Genomic DNA, 25,318 nt, shown 5'->3' with positions numbered 1-25,318 from the left:
TCAGTAGACTTATCCAGTTCTGGACTCTACACACTAAAATAGATGCTTGGAAGATGTTCTCAAAGATGCAATTACAGCACGATTATAGGAGTAACCAAGCCCATTGTGTGTCGATATGAAACCTGCTATTCAGAAGAGATTTTTGTTCCTGGTATTATAAACCTGGTCAAATACTCATGATATGGGAGATCACAGGCCCTAGTGGATAACTTACTGTTGTTTTGTTAAGTGGCCATGCAGTCAAACTATATTCTAAATACTTGTTTTTATTCACATAGATTTCCACTTCTCACAGCTTTGATCAGAGAAGTTCCATTTTTCAATGGTAAATGGATAATGCAGAGGGTCATAACTGCCCAGTTCCAAGTATACATGGTTTGAATGCTCAGCTGTGGGTGGGACATCTACCAATCTCTCTCCATTCAAGGCTTAGGGTACTTTGCAGAAGAAGGAATAGAGAGAACCCGAGACCCTGCTGAAGGGAAAGAGAGCTATGAAATGTTGACATGTGGACATAGCATGACTGGTTCACCACCAGCTTATAGCACCTATGGATACCTGTGATTGATTACCCCAATCTAATTTCCAGCATGAATGGTAAAGAAGACCCCAAAGTTGCACCCCTGTTTGAGGAAGAATTAGCAGCTGGTGGCTACTGACAGAAGAAGTGGCTACTGGTAAGTTGTGCTTATGAGCATGAGCAGATAATTCCTCACCCATGTGTGCATAGACGGCACAAACTCTACTGCTGAGATTATTAATAATAAAAGCCAAAATCAAAAAGAGAACATGAAGTTAGGACAGGCATGGGAGAGGAACAAAAGGTGGAGCTGGAGGGAGTTAGCGATGGATGACTATGATGAATATATGATGCATGAAAGTTTCGAAGAATAAAAGATGTTATTTTTTAAATGAGAGATATGCTTGACCAGAAGGCAAATGTTTTCTCATGCAGTCTTTTCATTTTGCAGTCTTTGTGTTTATGCATGTTTTTGTGTCACGCATCCCTTCTCCTACAGTTTCTTTTTTGGATCTCGGTGAAATGAGGCAGGAATAGAAGCATAGAGGCACAGCTCCCATGGGGAGGTGTGCAGAAGGTGCTTGCCTTTCAAATAGTTCAGATGCCAACAGCAGCTCTTCATCCTATAGTTCCCTCATCATCCTGACTCTGTATGTTTTCAGCAAGATAATATTGCCAAAAATTTGTAAAAAGACCTCACACTACTGTGCCTCTCTGAAAAGCCTTATCAAAGGAATTAGAGGAATTGAACACTGTCTGCTTCCACTTAAGTGTATTTTGAACACAATGCTTTTTGGACACTTTAGCCTCAGTGTGACAGTGTTAGGTGGTGAGATACAGTGAGAGGTGCTGGACCCAGCAAGTTCTGCACCAGGAATGGGTGATGTGCATGGTGAAAGGGCTGGGGGGGGGTACAAACTTTCTGCACCCAGGAGTGGGTGGTGTCCATGATGAAGGGGCACAAGCTTCGTCTCTTGCTGTTTTGCCTTCTGTCTTCTTTTCTCACACAATACCAAACCTTAACTTTGTACTTCTCAGCCTCCAGAGTGAAAATGGTCTTTATATATTGTTCATTGTCAAGTGTCTGTTTCAACAGTGCAGGCCCTAAGATAACATGCCTTAGTAATTGACCTGAAGTTCAAGGAGCTGAAAATGCCTTGCCCCTGAAATGGCATTTCTACTTGTAAGAGCAACATACTAGCATCATCTCTAGATATGGGCAGCCACTTTATGTAGCAAAAAATGGAATATGACAATATGTGAAGACAATAATTTTACCAAAACAAAAACTGGAGATTTCAAACAGATATTGAAAATTCAAAAAATAAACCTACCATTAGGAGACTTACTGGTTCCCAACTCTTAAATAGTTGAAAAAATTGACAAGGAATATCAACAAATGTAGCTTTATGGTAGTCTGTTCACTTTTGCATGATCCGAAATTCTCTGTGAACCAGTGTTTTTTCAAAGGACAGATGGATGGTAGGAAATCATGCCTGTGTAAAAGCTATACTCTAATGATGGTATTGACAAGCTAAAGCCAGTAAGGACACAGTATACGAGTTGTTCCTTGACACAGCTTTAAGTTTAATATAGTAAGGGTTCATAGCTATAATTGTTATGGTATCAAGAACAACTAAACATAATCATTTGAAAATTTTTCATTTCAGGTCTGTATAACTTCAATAAAATTTGCTTATCATAATAGATCGAATAAAGACATCCATTTATCCTTCATTAAACCAACATTAGAGCTATCTGCAAAAAAATGTAAATCTGTGTCATCATTCTAACCAGTTTTATTAATATAGTTATTTTTATTAAAACATATTATTTAGATTGAATTTTATTATTTAAAATAAATTAATAAATCCATATTTTAAAATGTCTCCATTTAATAGTAAATAAGACAATAAGAAGGGATGGCAGTAGACAAAGAGATAGATAAGAAGAAGGTTAACAAAAAAGTCACTGTATTAGAAAATGTGGAAATAAATTATCTTGGAAGCTTATTACAAATATAAATTAAATTAAATGTGTGTGTATGTGTGTGTGTGTGTGTGTGTGTGTGTGTGTAGTATCAGCATTTAGAAAGGACATCAAGAGAAGCTAATGCTAAGAAATGATGAGGAAAAAGGGCACAGTCATAACAGAAGATATGAATTTATTTATATGATAATGTTTCAACTCTAACATAAGTTCATTCTTTATTGTGGTGGAAAAGTATATAAAAATGTGATTGATAGTAAAAGCAAGGGAAGGTCTACTGATTCCTTCTTTGCTGATAAGACCTAGTTGATAAAACCCTATTGTTGAAAACACCTTGCTTGCAAGATACAGAGCAAACAGCAGAAATTAAGCTGGAAACTTCTTCCTACGAACCAGCTTTTATAATACCAGAAAATGCTACTCAGACTTCTGAGAAAAAACAGGCATTAGTGCTTTACCCTGCTGCGAACCCTAAGAACTACAATATCATGTCACCAGGCAAAATGTATTTTCAGGTGCAATATTGCCACAATTATAGAGATAACTAGTGCTTTCTGACTGGATTTGAATTCCATGCTGTGGGAGGTATTTTGTGCCTGGTATTGTAAACCTGGTCGGAAACTCATGGCTGGGGAGACCATAGATCTTAGGAGGAAACTGAGTACTATTCATTAGCTAAATTTACTTAATACCTTCTGAATATCCATATTTATACATGTGGACAAATGCTACCCACAGCCTTAGATGGCTTCTCTTTACAATGAATAGTACTAAATTCAGAGACTCTTTGCTGTTCAAGGTTCTGGACAGGGGTTGCTTTTATGCTCAGATATAACTACAGTATTTTAAAAACCCAGGAACTACACAGAAGATGCAGAAAGAATGTAAGAGCCAGAAAACAGGGAGAAAGTTTGTGGCCAAATGCTTCTGGGCATGACACAGTCACAGCAATCACAAATGCATAGGAGCTGTGGTTTTCTGCATGAAATATACTCAAAACTACATGTGTCGACAGCCAGTAATAGGTAGCAAGGTTGCCCATGGAGTCCTACCCATCTCTGCTGATGTATTGGCTCCTGAAAGATTCTGGGGGAAGGAAAATTAGTATTTTCAGATGTGTACTTACTGGGGAATTCCCAGATTCCACTGAATAGTTTCATACCATGTTCACCCTGATGACTGGCTAAACTGAGTGGGTTACAAGGCAGAAGTACATGAATATGGGGAGCAGACCTGTCTGGGGGAGGGGGCCTGAAGGGCTGGGAAAGAAATAAGAGAAGGGGAGGGAATGTGAGTTATAATGTCTTACGTACATGTCTGAACTTGTCAAAGAACAAATTTAATTAATAAAGAGTATTTAAAATTTTAATTAAAATTAGATATCATTACAAAGGTTAACAGTATTAATATGTCCAATTTGAAAGGATTTTTAGATATTAATTTCTGTCTAATGCTAACTTTTTGCTACAAAGAAATTTTCTTTCCTTTTCCCTGTCAGTCCCTCTCACACATGAGAGATTCATTTGATGGAAGCAATGCAACTTCTCAATGAACTTCCTTTAGAAAGAGTGAATGACAGAGAGAGCTGCTTTACATGCATGCTGAATAGCACAATTTTCTTTGACCTCCACAGTCTACACAATAGTTATAAGAATGAAAACATTTCATCAATTCGTCTTGCTAAATGTTAAGAAGTTTAGAGATATTCTTCATCTAAACAAGACCCTAAGGCCCCCTTACTTCACATGTGCTCACACAACAGTGATCATATCTAATAACTTGAGAAGACCCATGCTGTTCCTCACTATTGTAAAACAGATCAGCATTATCCATAAGATGATGGCCTAGGACCCCATACTCATTAGTGTTTCAAGAAATACTCCACTGGACATGCTTATGAGACCCTAAGAGGAAGTGATCCCTGTCTCCACTTCCTTTCTTTTTGTTCAAGTTCCACATCTGAGCACCGTTCACAAAATAATTGGGTTTGCTGGCATGACTCCATGGAAAAGATTGAAAATCATTACAGTCATTTCTTGCTAGCTGACTTCAATCACCAAAGAAAGACAAAGTGTATAAAAGTAAGGGAATGGGTAAAGTAGACACCTTTATGCATCCCACTTGGTCCCTACATACTCATTAACAGAATGTCCTACCTAGATTACCAGGACTTGGATTTTGTTCTCATATAATGACAGCTGATAAAACACACACACACACACACACACACACACACACACACACACACACATACATACACATGCACCCATGCATGCATCCATGCATGCACACATGCACACACACTTCAACTGCATTTTCTTATTTTGTTTTTTCTTCCCTTTAAAATGTGGCAAGAACTTGAGGATGCAAGAATGCTGCATAGATAATAAACTGTGTTCTCTTAAGCAGCTAGCCACATGCTTAGACAACTGTCATTCTCCCAAATGAGACACTGCATGAGTATATCTTCCCGAGCTATTAATACAAGTGTTTTGTCTTGGGTAACCACCTACACATAATAAATAGCTATTAAGCACCTACTGTGAATGTGTTTAAGAACCTAGAGCAGACTTTCTGATCTCTATAAAGCAACATAAAGAAACTTTCTTGCAAATATTGACTAAGTGTTCTAAAAAAAATAATCATTTATAATCAAAATGTACTGTCAGGCACTCTTCCCTGTTATAATAGGGGTTCAACACCCAGCAGGGGACATGATTTAGTTTACAGATTTCTCATTTACATCAGCCCATGCTGGTAAATTGACAGCAAAAGACCTGTTTATTTGAGGTGTCACAGCTCATCAAATTTCCTAGTTTGTAACTTCAGGGAAGGTAGCTGGGTGTTTTGCTCTCTGTAGCCTTTGCACCCTGCTATGTCAGATGCATCAACTCAGGAGTGGGCTCATGCTGTGGCAGCTTCTTCTGATGCAAGGAAAGCAAAGCTCTCGGAAAATGCCCCTGTCTTGTTTTCATATCAAACAATGAACTGTCCGATAAGCTATTGGCACTAAGCAATTAGGCCTTTAAGAAAGAAAAGGAGGTTGAAGGACAAAATGATGTTTCCTAGTTTGATTTTTCTAATATGACCTTGGCTTATGTCAAGTGGAAAAAACTTAGTAGCACAAATGACATATTGTCAGCTTGGAACATATGCATCACTATTAAGCCAATAACCTTTCCTTTCTGAATTATCCCCAATATCTTCTGTTAATATCAATATCCCAATATAAAATATAAATTTTAAAAATCCCATAATCTTAAAAAAAATCTCAAACACTTTAAAACTTCAGTTTCTTTAAAATATCTGACATCTCTTTAAAAGTCAAAAGTCTCCCAGCTATGAGCTCCTGTATAATCCAAAATAATTTATGAATTTTTATTACAAGAGGGAAGACAGAGTCACTACCCAAGAAGAGCACAACTAAAACCCAAGTATAAAAAGGTCAGTGTCAGATATCTAGGATTCACTAATGGTCTTCTGGCTCCCAAAGGGCTTGAGCAAGTCCACTGATCCAGCTATGCAACCTGCAGGATATGCAGTTTGTCATGTAGACTCAGGATTGAGCATCATGACATGCCTTCCAGTGTCCTTGGTGTTCATCCCATGGTATGGGAATCTCTAATATTCTTGGTTCTCTAGAGGTTGCACCATTACCAATGGCCTCCTCATCTTTCTTCAGGGACTCAACTTTGTCATATGGAACAAAGCCTTAGCAGTTCCTCAGGACTCCATCAATCCTATAGGTCCCGTGGAGCCACAACCCTGAAGACCCTTATACATTACCAAGTTCAGCTGCCAGCATGAGATTCAATCTTTGTCTCCTCTGCATCACAGCTTCTGTGCTTTGATTCTGAGAAAGACTCCCAGAAGATTTGTTTTCAGTGCTGCTGGCCTTTTCTTAATCACTGCTAATTTGTCAATTTAAGATTACCAGAATCAATTTCCCCAGCAGAGTAATGGTTTCTCCTTACATAAGCTGATCTATCATCACTAACAGCTAATTCCTCAAGTCCAACTGACCAGAAAAGAGACTCCTAATTCAGAATATCCTGGACAAAGTCTTTGCCTCCCTGTGAAAGTGCACAAGCTACGCCCCCCCCCATTGTCTGCACTGCCCTCGACATTCTCATCTTCCAGTCTCCCATAGAGCTGCACACTTAGCTCAGAGAACTTAATAGCTTTTCTATACTAACGTTCCAAATGCTACCACAATTCTCCCCAGAACAACATAGGATACTCACAGTTGTATTACACAACCCTGGTACAAAATCTTCTTTTAGTTTTCTTTCTATTGGTGTAACAAAGACCAAGACTAGAGCAATCTGGGGAAGAAAGGGTTTATTTTACCTCAAAGGTTACAGGCCATCACCAATGGAATTCAGGGCAGGAACTCAGGAAAGAACAGAGAGGCAAAACTTGAAATAGAGCCCACAGAGGGCTGCTGATTAGTGGCTTTTTCCTCATGGTTTTCTCAGTTTGGTTTTTATACAATCCAGAATCATCTGTCAATGACTTACATTACTCACATTAGGTTGGAAAGCTTTCAAACCAATCCCCAACAAGAAAATGTTCAATAGACATACTTAAAAACCTATCTGATGGAAATATTTTCCTAGTTAAGGTTCTGTCTTCCTAAATGACTCTAGCTTCTGTCAAGTTGACAAAAGAAATGAACAAAATAGATACGTTAAAAAACACAAGTATATCCTGGAAAAATTGTTGGTAAAAAATATCGTTAACATTCTATGCTCATAGATTAGTAGAATTAACATTGTGAAAAATTACCATCTAAGGAAAACTATTTAAAGATCCAGTGTGATCCCAGTAAAAACTTCCATATCATTCTCTAGAAATATAAAAAAAAAGATTAAAATTCATATAGAACCATAAAAGATGCTGGATAGGCAAAACCATCCAGACTAAAAATAACAGTGATGGAGGGATTATCTTTATAGATCTTAAAATATATTACAGAAAAGTAGTAATAAAAACAATATGGTACTGGCACAAAACAGACATCTAGACCAATGGAACAAAATCTAAGACCAAAATCTGTAGCTTCAGTTTCTTAATACTTGATAAAGATGCCAATACTTAAGCTCAAGAAATGAAAACATCTTAAATAAATGGTTCTGGGCAAACTAAATCTCTGCATGGCAGAAGAATGACATTAGACCCATCTCTATCATCTCCCACAAAAACAGAGTCCAAATGGATCAAAGAGCCAAACCTAAAACAATTAAACTGCTATAAGAAAACTTAGGTAGTGCCCTACATGGTGTAGCACTTTCTGAGTAAGACTCTATTTGTCAAAGAATTAAGGTCAGCAGGTGACAAGGGGACTTGATGAAATTAAAATGCTCTTGTTCAGCTAAAGAAACAATCAAGTGGATGGAGAGGAACCCACAGACTGGGAGAAAATCATTGCCAGGTGTGTGTCTGACAGGTTTAATATCAAGAATTCAAAAGTAAAAAATAAATAATCAAAGCTTTTAAAACACTGAAGAGTCAAGAACATCATCATCAACAAAAGCAGCCAACCAAAACAAAACCAAGCAAACAAACAAAACGATACAATCACAAATAACCAGTTCATAAAAGGGAGGAAATGGCAGCTGGAAACTAAACAGAGAATTCTCAGAAGAAGAAAAAAATGGGTAAGAACCATATAAATTTATACAAAGTTCATCATCCCTAGAAATTATGAAAATATAAAATCCAAACAACTATAAGACTTTATTTCATCCCAGTCAGAATGGAGATTATCAATGGAACACCAACAACAAATGTGGTGGGAGTGTGGGGTAAAGTGAACTCTTATTCACTGTTGGTATGATTGCAAACTTGTGCAGCCACTCTGGAAATCACTGTGGATAATTTTTAAAAACTTAAAAATAAATCTAGTATATGTCCCATCTATCCCACTCCTCAGCATGCTATACTCATCTTTGCACTCCATAGATACTTGCTCAGTCATACTCACTGCTGTTCTATTTGCATTGGCTAGGAAATGAAAACAACCTAAATGTCTTACCTCAGATTAATGGACAGTGAAGATGTGCTCCATAGATACTATGAAATCCTAGTCAATACCCAAAACATAATCCACACATCAAATGAGGTACAAGAAGAACGGAGGAGTGGGCCCTTGTTCTGGAAAGACTCAGTGAAGCAGTATAGGGCAAAACCAGAACAGGGAAGTGGAAAGGGTTGGGTGGGAAAACAGGGGGAGGGAAGGGGGCTGATCGGACTTTCCGGGAGTGGGGGTCTAGAAAAGGGGAAATCATTTGAAATGTAAATAAAAAATATATCGAATAAAAAAAAAGAAATCCTAGTCAACTGTAAAGAAGAGTGACTGCATGAAATTTGCAGATAAATGATCAGAACTAGAAAAGGTCATACTGAGTGATGTATCTAGACCCAGAAAGAGAAATGCCCATGGTACATTCTCTTATTGGAGTCTCCTAGCTCCAAATCTTCAGATGTGAGTCTATAACCAGTAGTAACTACAGGAAACAGAAAAATGAAAGTGGACTCATGCTCAGATGGGGAGGGGAGAATTGGGAAGATAGAGAGAGGAGAATAGCAGGATACGTGTAATCTGATAAGCAAAATGGAAAGAGGGACTCCATAGAGAGAGAAAGGGAGGAACACAGAAGTGGGAGGAAAGTCAAGGGGAATATAATGGCACTAATGATCTAATCGGGGAAATAAGAAAACAGGGGCTCCTTAGAGAAGAAAAATGGAGGTAACTAAAGAAAGAGGAAGGTGGTAGATAAAATAATATAGATGTCTGAAAAACCCCACAAGGAATCATACTTTTAACTCCTTACCAAAACAAATAAACATAAGAAAAAACCAAGACAACAAAAATACTAACTTATATGGCACAAAATTTGGTGTTTAATTTGCACATATAATTTTTTATTAGATATTTTTTATTTACATTTCAAATGTTATCCCCTTTCCTGGTTTTTCCCAGAAAACACCTATACTATCCTCTCCTCACTCTCCTCACAACCCACCCACTCCCACTTCCCTGTCCTGGTATTCCCTTATACTGGGGTATAGAGCCTTCTCAGGGCCAAAGGCCTCTCCTCACTTTGATTTCCAAGAAGACCATCCTCTGCTACATATGCAGCTAGAGTCATGGGTCCCTCCATGTGTACTCTTTTGTTGGGAGTTTAGTTCCTGGGAGCACTGGGGGTATACACATATAATTTTAATAAACTTTTCTCATCTGGGCTGGTGGCTTTTCCTCCAAAGAACACCTAACAAAAATCCCAATCCTGGGCATGAGAAGCCCCCATTTGAGTTGTTATCCATGGCTGTCTAAGAGACCATACAGCCTATCTCTAGTGTTCTTGGTTATTACTTCCACGAAGAGATGGTCGTAAAGTCACTATTGCTGAAGACACCATGCACTTCAGAATCAGAGCCCAGAGATCCATGAGCTGGAACTTATCTGAATGTTCCGTCCCTGAGAACTTCCTTCTGTGGTATCAGGAAGCACCAAACAAGTTTTAAAGACAGGAGGCAACCAACAATCCTGACCAACTCTGATACCTACAAACCACATAAGCAATCACTATGTATAATAAGCCTGGAGGTATAGTAGTGTCACACCCAGTTTGGCAATAGCCAATAGCTCTCTAATTGGACTTCAGACCCACTCAAAAATAGATATTATACCTGGTACTGGAAACCCAAGCCAGCATGATTCCTAAAAATAATTTATAAACATTTGTCCTTATACCCACAGATAAGTATAATTTTCATCCCTCATCAAGAAAACTTTGCAACATGTGGAAAACATTAGAGAAAATTACAACCAATCACAATGAAGAGTTTGGGAATGTACTCTCAATGGATACATCTACAAAACTGTCCCTACAACAAAGGCTCAGGAAATATTGTTGAAGAAGGGCAAGAAGGCAAGAAAGATTGTGACACACAAGGACTGTGAGATTATATTTCCTAATAACATCAGGATGTACACCCATACACCTCTACCAATGACTGCCCAGATCTGAGCTAAAGAAGCATGACAGTGAAGAACATGGCAAACTGGATGGAGAAAAGCCTATGAGGTCTCAACACTAGGCAAAGAACTACAGGCAACTGAGTGAAGCTGGAAAGAGGAGGGTGGGCCCATCAATTGAGTGTCCAGTGCTAGTTAGTCAACCTGAAAATATACATACAAATAACATTGTATGAACTGAAAAAGCTATATTTAGGAATATATATATATATGCATGTTCAAATATGTATATGAAATGACAATGGTAAACGAGGTCATGAATTTGAAGGAGGGTGGGGAAGGTACATCAAGTGTTTAGAAGGATGAAAGGGAAAGGAGAAATGTGATTAAACTGGAATTTCAAAAACAAATAAGTTCTTGAAAAAAAAGGAAACTATCTTCAAGGTTATTTGTGATTTTTTGCTTGCTCTATGTCCCCGTGCTTGTCATCCTGGCATTGTTCTTGACTTCCACTGGATTTTCAGTACTGACCAGACGCATGCTGTCCAACTCAAGAGCACAGACCATGGTGTAATTGTCGGTGAGGCAGGAACACTGTGGTGCCCCAAGTTCTGGCTCTCATGTCACGTTATGAATAAGGACTGAAGTGACAACTGCCCACCCTGCTTATTTAAAGAAGCAAGAGCTACACAGAGGGCAAAGCTCACAGAAGGATAATTTGGTAATTTGTTTAAAACATCATCATCATCATCATCGCCAACAGCAACAACAATAACAATAACAAATGGCCAAACTGCTTTGATGGAGATTTGGTCACTTTCTCCCAGGAAAGATGGGACGGTTCCTTATGAAGTCCCAGGAATCTGAAGATTCTTGCATTGTCTAGTTTCCTTTCTATCTCAAGTAGGAACGTAGGAGTACTGGTGACCATCGCTGCATGGTTGTCCTTTTATGTTCATTCCTAAAGGAGGCAGTGGCGAGAGTAAGAGTAGAGATGACAACATATTCTAGAAAGCCCTAGAGGAGATCATTAGCCTTGCCTTTGGTTCATCTTATCTAATGTATGCCCTGGCATAAAGGCTAGCATAATAAAGTAAATCATGGACTTAGGGAATCAGGAGCTGAGCCCACAGTGATTCTCTACCACATATAAGCTCTGTGAGATGGTAGCCGGTTCACTTTCTGTCCATAAGCTCAGCTTTTGCATCTGCTAGAGGGTGCATCAGGCTATTTACTTGTATATTGATAGGAAATGCATTTGGAGAAATAAGGACTGGTGTTGCCCTCTGGCTACTGAGTGGCACTATTCCAGGATCAGTTGAGCTGTCAGGAGAGCAGGACACAGAGTCGGCTTCAAGACAGTAGCCAGGCCACACATGCTACCTTTGAGATTTACTATCAATTACTTCTCTCCCCAGTTAATTACCTTGAAAACTTTGAAAGCCAGCCAACTTTCTCAGACATCTCTGACATCATTGCAATAGCAGTGGTATTTTCCTAATCATTTCTCCAGCCTGAAGACTGTCACAAATGACTCAGATATTAAGCATTAAACAATAGTCTATATTTTAAAAATTTCAACAAAAAAGTAGCTTACTAGAGCAGAGCTGTGCCCTGTGAAATGTATACCTATCTTATAGATGAATTTCATTTTGAGTTCATGATCCTCCCCTAATAATGCCAACAGTTGTGACCATCATCATCAGGGGCCTTTTCACAGTGTGCTTGCTGTTCTGTTGCCTTGAACCCCCAGCCCCTGCCCAGCACTGTTCTTGGCCAATGGGAATGTATCCGGATAACATAATGTCTGCAGGAAGAAAATTTCAGCCACCAGGGTAATTTTTAAGAAGGAAGAGACTAATGATTATGATATTGTGTGGGGCAAGTGGTTTCTAGAACTTTCTAGAGGCACTTGGTTATACATAGATGGAAACTGAGGGCTTGGTTTCTAAGAGTACTGATTTCATCATTAGGTCCCCTGACACTCTTCTGGCTCCACCTTTATTTTAGAGGAAGTTTCATTGTATTTTAGAAATACATTATAAACAGAAAACCCAGAAAAAAAAAGCAGCAGTGTACCTGAAGATTACCCGTTTATACTTTACAACATTTCCTGTTAAACATTTACACAAAGTAAAAGGAACAAGGGATAAAGAACAAAACCTTTACAGAATCAGAAATGCAAAGCCAAGTTTCCCATCTGTAATCTAAGCTGTGATTCAACCTCTCCCTTCCTTTCCTTTTCTACCTCACTAATTAAATTCTTTCTGGAAAAGCACACATAAAACCAGAACAAGAGCACTGATACAGATGGTCAGTAATCAGCAGGCCTTCTGGCCAGTTTCCCATCCAGTGGCTTAAGAGTCCTCTAGGCACATGAACTGAATTCTTCTGTCCCCCAGTATCCACTCTCTCCAAGCCTCTCACTAAACAGGAAATCCTATATTGCTCAGTGTCTGTTTCAGTGGCTGCTAAAACTCTGAAAACTATAAGAGAGACAAGCAATTTCCCCCCCTTATATTCTCCAGGGATTCTTAGCACTCTGGTTTAGAGTTGGCTGGAAGAAAAGTCAAAGGAGTCTTGAGTACTGTAACCCAAGGAACTTGTAAGAATTGCGGCTTTTGCTGTCTTTTGAAGATCTGGATGACTTTTAAAATGGACTTTAGTCTTTGCTTTATGTAATATGAGAAACATGAATGTTTTCTGACTTAGCTACTTCTGCAATATTTGATGCTGATAGATCAAGTATTTTGGTAATGTCATGAACCAGTATTTCCTTCTGGTCATCATTCTATGGAGAGCAGAATGACAATCACATTTCTGCTTCTGTAGCTGACATCACAGGTAAAACTCTTCTTTCTCAACCATACTACATGGAGGGACAGGGTAGCAAAAGAGGAAAAAGTGACATTTTAGCATACCTAATTTAGCACACACAACTGGTACTTTAAGTCAGGAAACTTTCATCACTGGTCAAAATCCATTTAAGGTCGCTCTCTTATTACAGGGAAGAAGACAGTAACACGGAATGCCAACTGACATTTGCTAATACTGTCGAGCATGTGTATCTACTTCTTGAAGTATACTTAGGAGGAAAACAAAATGTATATAAGAGACAACTTTGATAAATGTGAGATTAACTGTTATGGAGAGGAAAATTTATTTCCAGCTTACAACAGGTTAATGTATTTCCTTCCTTTAGAGAAATCTCTCATCACAGCAGAGCACTGTACCTGGGATCACTAACAAGATGCCATTTCCCCAGGCATGCAGCTGCCCTATTGAATGAGATTTCAGATGGGTGACATGCAGCCATCTCTTTTCTCTGGAGACTGACTTTTCACTATCTCGACCGTGTCCTTTTGAGGTGTGACAGTTTTCAACACAGCAGCACTCACTTTGTCTATTTTTTCCTTTGTTATTTGTACTTCTGGCTCCCTAGCTAAGCTAAGCCACCATCAGCTAGCCCACAGTCACAAGACCCACACTTGCCGTCTTCCACAGCTTGGCTTTTAGTGCAGCTTCGTTCTTTGTTACATACATACGCCAGCATCTTAACAGTCTTGGTGGAAAGGGGCCATCCTTTCCCACTGAATTATGGTGGGACTCTACTCAAAAATTAATTAACCATCAATGTACTTTCTAAATTTCAGGACTCTTCACTTCTATTCTGTGATTTGTACATATATCTTTCCAACAAAATTTGTGTACTGACTTGGTTACTGTAGCCAGTGAGTATGTTTGAAATCACATGCGTGAGAACATATAAAATTGTTCTTCAACAAAGAATATTTTGGTCCTTTAGACATTTTTTTGCAGTTTTCATTTTTGTATTTTATTTTTTATTTGATATATTCTTTATTTATATTTCAAATGATTTTCCCTTTTCTGGCTCCCCACTCCCTGAAAGTCCCATAAGCCCGCTTCCCTCCCTCTGTTCCCCCATTTACCCCTTCCCACTTCCCTGTTCTGGTATTCCCCTATACTGCTGCACTGAGTCTTTCCAGAACCAGGGGCCACTCCTCCATTCTTCTTGGACATCATTTAATATATGGATTATGTCTTGGGTATTCAAAGTTTCTAGGCTAATATCCACTTATCAGTGAGTACATACCATGATTGATCTTTTGAGACTGGGTTACCTCAGTTAGTATGATGTTCTCCAGCTCCATCCATTTGCCTAAGAATTTCATGAATTCGTTGTTTCTAATGGCTGAATAGTACTCCATTGTGTAAATATACTACATTTTTTGTATCCATTCCTCCATTGAGGGACATCTGGGTTCTTTCCAGCATCTGGCTACTACAAATAGGGCTGCTATGAACACAGTGGAGCATGTGTCCTTATTGCATGCTGGGGAATCCTCTGGGCATATGCCCAGGAGTGGTATAGCAGGGTTCTCTGGAAGTGTCATGTCAAGACTTCTGAGGAACCACCAGACTGATTTCCAAAGTGGTTGCACCATCTTGCAATCCCACCAGCAGTGGAGGAGTGTTCTTCTTTCTCCACATCCTCGCCAACACCTGCTGTCTCCTGATTTTTTGACCTTAGCCATTCTGACTGGTGTGAGGTGAAATCTCAGGGTTGTTTTGATTTGCATTTCCGTAATGATTAATGATGTTGAACATTTCTTAAGCTGCTTCTCAGCCATCCAAAGTTCTTCATGTGAAAATTCTTTGTTTAGCTCTGTATCCCACTTTTTAATAGGGTTATTTGGTTCTCTGGGTTCTACCTTCTTGAGTTCTTTGTATAATATCTAATACATTAGATATTAGCCCTTTGTCGGATTTAGGGTTGGTGAAGATCCTTTCCCAATCTGTTGGTTGACGTTTTGTCCTTTTGACAGTGCCCTTTGCCTTACAGAAACTTTGTAGTTTTATGGGGTCCCATTTGTCAATTCTTGATTTTAGAGTGTAAGCTATTGGTGTTCTGTTCAGGAACGTTTCCCCTGTGCTCATATCCTCAAGGGTCTTCCCCAGTTTCTTTTCTATTAGTTTTAGTGTGTCAGGTTTTATGTTGAGGTCCTTGATCCACTTGGAGTTGAGCTTAGTACAAAGAGATAAGAATGGATCGATTTGCATTCTTCTGCATGCTGACCACCAGTTGAACCAGCACCATTTGTTGAAAAGGCTATCTTTTTTCCACTGGATGCTTTTAGCTCCTTTGTTGAAGATCAAGTGACCATAGATGTATGGGTTCATTTCTGGGTCTTCAATCCTATTCGTTTGATCCACTTGCCTAACATTGTACCAATACCGTGCAGTTTTTATCACTGTTGCTCTGTAGTAATGTTTGAGGTCTGGTATATTGATTCCCCCAGAAGTTCTTTCACTGTTGAGAATAGTTTTAGCTATCCTGGGTTTTTTGTTATTCCAGATGAATTTGAGAATTGTACTTTCTAGCTCTATGAAGAACTGAGTTGGGATTTTGATGGGGATTGCATTGAATCTGTAGATTGCTTTTGGCAAGATGGCCATTTTAACTATACTAATCTTGCCATTCCACGAGCATGGAAGATTTTTCCATTTTCTGAGGTCTTCTTCCATTTCCTTCTTCAGAGATCTGAAGTTCTTGTCATATAGGTCTTTCACTTGTTTGGTTAGAGTCACCCTTAGGACCACACACAAGGGACTTTGAGGAGTCACATTCAACTTAAATTCTGTGGAGGTATAACTGGTGTTGTTTCACAAACAAGTAGCTGGCTTATTTTGATTGCTGAGTAGACCAGCTTAAGGATCTATGAGCAGCTTCCTCAGCAACTCCTGCTCTGATAGGCAGAAGGGTGTTTTTTCCAATGTACTGTCAGGCATGAGGGATCAGTTACAACCAGACAAGATGGTGTATATACTTGTAGTGTCAACACTGAGAAGCTGAGGAAGACTGGAAATCAAGGCAGACTTGGAGTACACAAAGGGTCTGTCTTCAGGAAAAATAATCACCAGTGTTCTGAATATCCCTGGGTAGGTCTTCATGAATATGCCTAAGTAGGTCTTCATTAATTTCCATAGATATATCTTTATGAATATCCATAGGTCGATCTTTATTAGTATCCATATGTAGGTCTTCATGATTACATGATTATATGCTTTGTTTTTTAAGGGTTAATGTCTAACTATGCACTATGTAGTTCTCCTAATATAGTTCTAGTTTTGAAAGAAACTTTTAAATTGCTCTCTCTAATCTGTCATTTTTATATTCCCAACAACAGAATGTCCAGTGTCTTCTATCTTCTGACCACTGCTCTGCATTTCAGCCATTTTAATCATTTGAAGTGATAGCTCTTCCTGATTTTAACTTACATTTACTAACCATTGATTTGTAACCTCTTTATGTGCTCATTTTTACATTGTACATCACCTTTTGTCAAATGACTTTTTATAACATTTGTTTTAATGCAAATCCACAGAGGACTGATGTGATGAATCAGTGAATAAAGGAATTCATATAAAGAAAGGGTAGAACTGACTCTACACACTTGTTGCTACCTTCTATAGTGATAATACACACACACACACACACACACACACACACACACACAAATCCAATATTTCTAATGATGATTAGACTTAATCTTTTTGTACCTTAGGACACTGAGAAAGCACTGTCCAATTTTAAAATACCTTTCAGTGCATCTGAGCCTTTCCCAGGTTGCTCCATCTACACAGTTTTCTCTGGTAACTGGGTAACAGCAGCATCCAAAGGACCCAACTTACCCTGTGATCACTAAGGGAGCAAAATGGGCACTGGAGTGCTATATTTCTGAGCTATGGTGCTCAGTATGCTAGTGGCAATCAGCATATCTGTGAGTTAGGTGTCTTTAAACTAATAATGCATACATCTCGATATATTTTCAACTGTAAGTTGAGGAGCACCCACACATTGTAGTTGTGACACATCAGTTCTACCAGCATTTCAAAAGCCATACAACTTCTGGAAATTAAACCACTAAAGAAATAATGGTCATGCATTCTGATCAATCAACCAAGCAAGCAGGACTTTTCTCACAATGCTGATATATAAGAGAAAACCAATAAAGAAATAAACTATTTTCAAAATAATTTGGAGGAAAGATTTAAAATAGTAATTTCTATGTACTTTGTTTAACTTAATTATTTTTCTACAAAGAGATCATAGAGGCTGTAGTGCCATCCCAGTGGCTAAGAGTGAGTACTGCTCTTGCACAAGACTTAAGTTCAATGCTCAGGACCTGCACGGTGTGGCTCAGAGCCACCTGTAACTCCAGCTCCTGGGGGGCATGACACCCTCTGACCTACATCATGGGTACCAGATTCTCTGATGGTTCACAGATAAACATGCAGGCAAAACTCTCACACATTGTTTCAAAAATATTTATAAGCATTCAATATCTATATTAATACATGACCATATATGTCCCTCTATATGTCTCTTAGTTACTCATCCTTTATATTCACTGTAACCATATTTCACAATAGTTCTACACCAGATACATAATTATTTATGTCTTGTCTCACAAATTACAAAAGAATGATTCCTGGTACTTTATTCTAATTATCAACTAGTGTCAGATATATGTAGATAGATGATAGATAGATGGATGATAGATAGATAGAGATAGATAGATAGATAGATAGATTCTTTTTACAGTCTAAAGTTATTTTATTTCTAAAAACTGTTTTCTCTCTGGAAATAGAGCAAATGTCATGCATAGATAATCCTGTTCTGGAATGGAAGCTCTAAATGATTTTGTCAAATAGTTAATCAGACTTTGAAAGCAAGAGTGTGTAAGGTAAGCTGACAGAGGAAGAAGCAGTAATGTTAATGCCTAAGCCATAGCACTCAGGCCCTGCCATCTGCTCTGGCTTCCTCAGGGAGACCGAGGAATCCACCCAGACAAGAAGCACCACCCTAACCCTAACCCTAACCCTAACCCTAACCCTAACCCTAACCTAACCCTAACCCCTAACTCTAACCCTAACAACCCTAACCCTAACCCTAACACTAACCCTAACCCTAACCCTAACCCTAACCCTAACCCTAACCACTAACCCTAACCCTAACCCTAACCCTAACCCTAACCCTAACCCTAACCCTAACCCTAACCAGGACCAAGGCCAGGCAGGCCCTGACAGAATACAGGGTTCCAGAGGGAAACACTCTCAGCTGGAGGTCTCTTGAAGGCTCTCTAAACAGACACTCTTCTCCATCCTAGCCTAAGAAGGAATGTAAGAGTAAACGTGCTTTTCTAATTTAGGAGTGTATTCTCTGGAGCCTGAAATTTCAAAAATGTCTAGATTTAAGTTAACACCATATGTGTAACCCAGCTCCTCAAGCTTAAACTTAAAGTGATAGAAAAATGAACTATTAACTAATGTGCCAGCATGTATGACTCAGAACGACATCCTGTTGAGTGAAAGAGGCCAGACTCTAACTAGGAAATTCTGGACCAGTCAACTAACCCGGAAGTGATACAAACCAGATCAAGAATTACCATTGATTAAGGGATGGGATTTGCTTACAAAGATGTGAAGCCGGGTCTAAGTGTAGTTCAGTTCAATGCTTACTTAGAAAACACAAGGCCTCAATAAAAGTCATGAAGAAATTCTTAGAAGATTTCCTAGGAAACATTAATTTAAATCAGCAAATGACTCAGCAACTAATTGTACAAATGTGTCTCACAGAGATATTTTTGAAAAAATTTCAAAATAGAAGCCATTAAAAACTTGGTAAAGGAAAACAAAATTGAGTAGGAGACTGGTTAGAAAAGGGGCAAATGGAAAGCTTATAGTATAAAATAACAACTCAACTTACACACTCAATGGATGCGTTTATGGTATGGTGACATATTGGAAAGAACAGCAGAAGCAGCTGGCCAGTGATGAATATGGCCCGTACAGATCACTCAGAATCACGCTGTGTGTCTACGGATGCCTGGGCAACTCACAAGACTGTAGGAGAGTTGGCCATTTTCTGACTTTTAAATGTAGAGAACAAGTTCCCAATTTTACCACACCAGAGACATGTACATTCAAGTGCTGGATACTAGGTGTTTGTGCCATCAACAAACATAGCTAGTTATTAACTGATTTTTACATGAAATCATTTTTTTAACCAAGTCTAAGTGGTCAGTGAAATTCCGTGCTGCATCTTGAATTTCTCTGAACTTAAAACCAATTTTAAAGTGTTGTCTTTCCCCTGATTCCACAGTCTGTCTGACTGAGATACTCTCAGATTTGCCAGGGATGCTTTATATTCGGTTTTAAAGACAATAAAGTTTTTTTAAAAAAATATTTGTGAGTCATGTGTAAGTCATATAAGTACTTGCAATTACTACATTTAGGATAAACCACCATAAATTCAGTAGATTCATTTCCATATTGACCTTTACTCCAAAGCTTTGTAAGTTAGCAAATGCATCTGATATTTGATATTTCCTTGTGGATGTTCTCATGCACTTAGTGTTAGGAATCATCTAAATCAATCACCATCTGTTCCAGGAGAAAATCGAGTACATTCAAAGTGAAGATCTAATTTTCTTCATTAAAAACCAAATCTTTAAATATTAAACCTTAAGAAAATGTGACAAACAATTATAAAACATGGACATAATTTGTTCGTTCGTATTGGTTTCCTTGTGGAATGAAAGTACTATTAACCTCTGAAATCTTTCAGTGTCATCATCAGTAACAGTGTCACACTCTCCTGAATCAAAGTTACAAAAAACACACACAAAATGGAAAGCAAAGCAAAACAAAACAAAATGCTATTTTGCAATGTTCTATGTAATGAAGTCTAGAGTAAAACCATCCTGATGGCCAAAGATGCATCTGTTACTGGTTTCCTCTGGCTGTTTAGTTAGTAACAATGCTACCAACAATAGGGCTGTACACTGGAAACCCAACCTAGCCCAGCCAGATCAAGCCCCAAAGCTCCTGTCCAGGTACAGACCCCCTGTGTACTCACAGCTAGAGAAGGTCAAGGGGCAGGCATGCGCATCCATGGGGAAGTTATGCAGTTGCAGCTGACATTCTGCATTGATGGTGAGCCTGCAAAAGAGACCAGAATCATTTGAGATCAGCAACTGCATAGCCCAAGCCTCCAAGGTAGGTAAACCATCACATAGCAGACATGGGGGACAGTAATGCCAGGACACAATGCTACCCTCACTCTGTTTCACTCAGTAAACCTTTTGGTTGCTTTCTTACTGTGATATTCTGTTTTGCTTTTAACTGTCAATAGTAGAAGAAATTCTAGTAAAACTCCAACATTGCCTAGAAACACAAGCCAAGTCTCAGTGGAGCAAAAACAGTGGCTGTTGTTGTTTTCTAAGCCACTGGTTCAATTTGTGTTAATAAAATCCTTCCACTTGAAACTAGTATGTTGGTCCACACAGGTATTAAGCCAAATCCATCTATTTCCATGACATTTCTTTCTTGGGCCCCCTCTCCACTGCTCCTGGCAGGTGGCAGCTGTACTATATGAACACATTTTATGTTCCCCGTGTGTCAACATTCTTAGAGTCTAGGACCAGCCAGGCTCAGTACTGTTTTGCTCAGGATCAGCTTCTTTTCTGGGTCTCCTTTCGAGCCCTGTATGATTGATGAGAAGCCTGTTACAAATTTCATCTTTCTCAGCCTATTCTATCACCAAACTTCCCTGCTGTGGCTCTTTATTGTTCTTTCTGTTGGTCCCTGTTTGGAAATTTACTTCCCTTGGACTTTGATATTGCCTTCATATTTTGATGTCGGTATGTGTCTACTGGTGCTATGGAAACTTTAGTGTTAGGAATCACAATTTCTCCTCAGTGCCATGATGTCTCATAATTAAAATCTCTATAATGAATATGGAATGAAGGAGAACTTCAGAAGCTATAAAGAAAGCCTAAGGGAACTTGGGAAAAGCTGTCCATGTCAAAGAAAGCTGATCTCTCTTAACCTATTGTTACTCTGAAAGGTCTTTCAGCCTTGGGAAGGAAATAAGCAGGTGCACAGGAACCTGAAACCTGTATCAGAGTAAGTGAACTGATCACCTTTGCCTGGTCCTTAATCCTTCTGCTTCTTTTAGGAAGCAGAAGTTTCACATGTGGTCCTGAGTTCAAAGGAGAGATCTTTTTAAGGTCCCTCTTTCCTTAGCTCCTATGATCTAACTTGCAGAAGAGCCATTTCTTTTGAAGTCAAGGTCCCAGGAAGTCCACAGAGACATAGAAAAAGGAGTGGGAGATAGCAATGTGGAGAGAGCATCTGCACAGCAGCGATCTCCCACCGTAGGCTTTAATGTAGTCCTTTGTGTTCCATGAAAGGCTTTTGGACCCCTAAGCCTAGGAAGATGAATATTTGAGACAGAAATGTTCCTTGTTTTTCATAGGTCCAGCCTTGAGTGGATCTATTTCCTTTTGTTTGTGTTTCCTGGGCTGTTGCTATAGCAGCAGGAAATATTATCTTAGATTTCATTAATAGGCAGTTTTAAAAACCCAAGAGAGCTATGTGGCATTTTACCTTAATGTGTAAAGGATTTTCCCATCATTCCAGATTCTGAGGAGCTGGTTGGGTGTGGTGATCCAGTGAGCCTCGGCCGTTTTTGAGTTTCGAAAGATGGTGTCTGGGATCCATATCAAGCCCACCATGTTGCTGTTCAGAGTAAGTATTTTCATTGTGCTGTTGAATCGAAGGCGACTGTCTGTCCAGGTCTGAGCAAAAAATATATCAATTTGGTATTCCTGAAATAGAGAAAAGATACTTTCCCTTAATCTACAGTCAATCTGAAAAACCTTTTAGCCTGGGAAAGGAGTGAGGTGCCTGGGAATCTGAAATGTATGAGATGTTAACAGGGTAGGTGAATTGAAGACCTTTGTTCAGCTCCTGACAAGCTACGTGGGCTTCTGAGTTTTAAAGAGAGTAAATTGTAATATGCTTTACTGTTTTTGTCAAAATAGTTTTCCTTCATGTTTTTCCTCCCTCACTTCTTCCTTCTGGAACGGGTGCACCATGTGCCTTAATAATTTCATACCCACCAAACAGTAATCGTCAATATCATCAACAAAGTGTGTAATGAAATCCTTGATGCATTCTTTTATCAGACTTAAATTGCAGTAAGAATAGAGCCCAGTGGCAGTTGAGGAGGGAGCAGCAGACACTTTAGGGCATGAGGCAGAGCCTATGCAAATCCAAAGCATGACAAGGAGAGCAATAACTCAGAGCCAATGGGCTACACAATGAGGAAAATAATGTCCCCTTCCTAAATGCATAAACAATAAATGAAAGGATGAAATGGAAACCTGGATGCTGAGCAGAGAGAATGGGTAATTTTTTAATACTAGCTCATAAAACAACACACTATTCAACAGTCTTCCCAGATAATTATCAATAACATACCTGGAACAAGAAGGTAGAAGAAGAAGAGGAGGAGTAGGAGAAGGAGGAGGAAAGAAGAGGAAATGGAAGAGGAAGAAGCGGACAAAAAAGAAGAGGAGGAGGAAGATTGAAGAGGAAGAAGAAAAGGACACAAAAGAGAAGGAAAGAAGAGGAAGAGGAGGAAGCTGAGAAAGAAGAAAAGGAGGAGGAGGAGGAAGAGGGAAGAAGGAGGATCAAGAAATAAAGCCACAGACGGCTTGTATGTCATGGGGGATGGTTTGAGTTATACAGGCAAAGCCCCACTGTTGGAGATGTTGTTTCAGGGTTCACAGACCCAATGTGACTTCACTGTGATGATCAGAGTGTTGAGACAAGGCTGAAAGTACCACAGAACACCAGGTATGTCTCTACCTGCTCTGTCTCAGAGGATGCGTTCCAACCAAAGAGTCACCACAGGTCTGGGGAAAGGTGGGTTGGGGGGGTGAACTCAAAAGCTTGATATCTTTCACAGTTTCCATTATATGTAAATATTATAATTTTGGTGCTTTTACAGAGCATGTTCAGTAGCTGTTGGTGAACAGGGTAATTCTCTTTCTTATTGAGCTTCCAGGTAAAGAAGGCCTCTGTGGTTCAGCTAGTGTTTTGTTAACTAATGTTTTCCTTACCACTGCTTTATTGCATTGGCTTTGTAGCTCCCAGAGAAGCAGCATTTACAAGCATGAAAAGTCGTGGTCATCTGAGAGCTTGTTTTCCAGTCAAATAAGACAGATCTTAAGTTTTTAAAAAAAGGTGTGTTTTAGGGCCACAATAAAACACACACACACAGTTGGGGGAATAAAGGGGAAGGGGAGGGGATAAAAGAAAAAGAGATAGACAGAGACAGAGAGACAGAGGGACAGAGAGAAAGATATTCTGCCCAAAACCAGCTTTGGCAGCTATGAGGTAATTAAACTGAGGCAGGCAGCAGATGGGATGGTCAGTGCTTAAAGCCACTGATGGGGGTTGGTCCAGATACTGATGTGGGCTGCTGCCCATAGCAGCCAGTGATGAGAGAAATTACTCAGCACACTTTTCTCTGAGGGAGTAAAGCTTAATTTACTGGGGTTGGTACTCCTGTGGCCAGTGTAAAGCTGAACTGTTTTAAATCTTTGAAGCTGGCGAGAAAGAAAAGGAAAGCGAAAAAATTCATATATATATATATATACACACACTGAGTGATGAAGCAAAAGGTAGACTTCGATAACTTTATACATACAAATACATACATATAGGCATACATACATACATATATACATACATGCAAACAGACGTACAGACAGATATCCACACATCCACGCATTGAATGGTTAGAGCAAAGCTCTATCAAGAAGGCTGTATGTATTTCACACATACACATAGGTGCATATACAAATATGCATACATACACACATACCTGGTGGGTGAATGCAGCAAAGTTCTAACAATCAGGCTTCAAACATTTCACACATATATGTACACACATATATATATACACACAACTGGTGGATGGAGAAAGCTCCAACACACGCTCAGACAAGCTTTACATAGATACATACCTATGGATTTGATGGATGGAACAAAGTTCCAACACAGTCTCATACAAACTTTAGACATATGCACATAGTTGATGGGTGGAAGGAAGAATGTTCCAACAACTTTATTCTTTTTCTCATGGCCTATATATCCTAGCAAAATCTTTTAAACAGTATAAAATCACAATGTGATTATGTTTTAGTTTTCTTTTAGTAAATGACTATGAAAAAAACAGTATGTCCCCCAATACCTTTAAAAGAAATAGCATTCTGTAGGACAGGCAATGAAATCAAATTATTCCTAAGAACCTACATTAATTTGTAGCTAAGCAACTTGTAGATTGACATAGTGTAAGCAAGCTTACACTGTCTTTTCAGCCAGTCTCTCTTACCAGCAGCAGTAACTGGTGATTACAAATAAGGAATAATTATTTTATTATCTAGCTTTAAAAGTATTTTTATAAGAATCTTAAAAGAATCACAAATCTAAACTTTTATATAAAAATCAGTCACATCTACTTCTTTAAGTTCTCATAATGCATATCTACTCAACAGCAATTCTCATTAAATCATATCAGGAAGCTGAGGGCAAAAATGGGTATAAAAGAGCAGACCAATCATTACCAATTCAGCCCCAGTGAGAGTCATGTCAGCCAGTGCTGCCACTATTCTTGTTCCCTGAGCATAAAAAGTCCCTAGCTTAACTATTAAGAGTGTAACTTTCTGAAATTCAAATTCTTCCTTAAGATATTCTTTATCAGTGCCAGTAGCAAAAACATCTTAATCTAGCTTCATTAACAATTTTATTTTTCCAAATGGTTCCTAAAGGTGATGGTCATTAGATGAGAATCTTACATCACTAAGTTCTTTCCTAGGGTGGTGACTGAATCATTAATCTTCTCTAACGGCAATGCTTGAAAGAGATCAAGCATTATTACAGTGAGT

The 25,318-nt window shown here is 38.9% G+C and overlaps 1 protein-coding gene across 2 annotated transcripts in view; it reads right to left on the bottom strand.

The window, feature by feature from the left end:
- Positions 1 to 25,318, bottom strand: part of Gabrg3 (gamma-aminobutyric acid type A receptor subunit gamma3) — a 670,721-nt gene that overhangs the window by 256,005 nt on the left and 389,398 nt on the right. For both annotated transcript variants that reach the window (XM_052178531.1, XM_052178537.1), the window contains 2 exons: positions 21,969 to 22,189; positions 20,437 to 20,519 (listed from right to left, as the gene is read on the bottom strand). In XM_052178531.1, the coding sequence (XP_052034491.1) occupies positions 20,437 to 20,519; positions 21,969 to 22,189 (304 nt within the window). The remainder of the gene's footprint in view (positions 1 to 20,436; positions 20,520 to 21,968; positions 22,190 to 25,318) is intronic.

This window comes from Apodemus sylvaticus, chromosome 1 (assembly GCF_947179515.1).
Source record: "Apodemus sylvaticus chromosome 1, mApoSyl1.1, whole genome shotgun sequence".
NCBI lineage: Eukaryota > Metazoa > Chordata > Mammalia > Rodentia > Muridae > Apodemus > Apodemus sylvaticus.
This window is presented reverse-complemented; position numbering and strand designations above follow the sequence as displayed.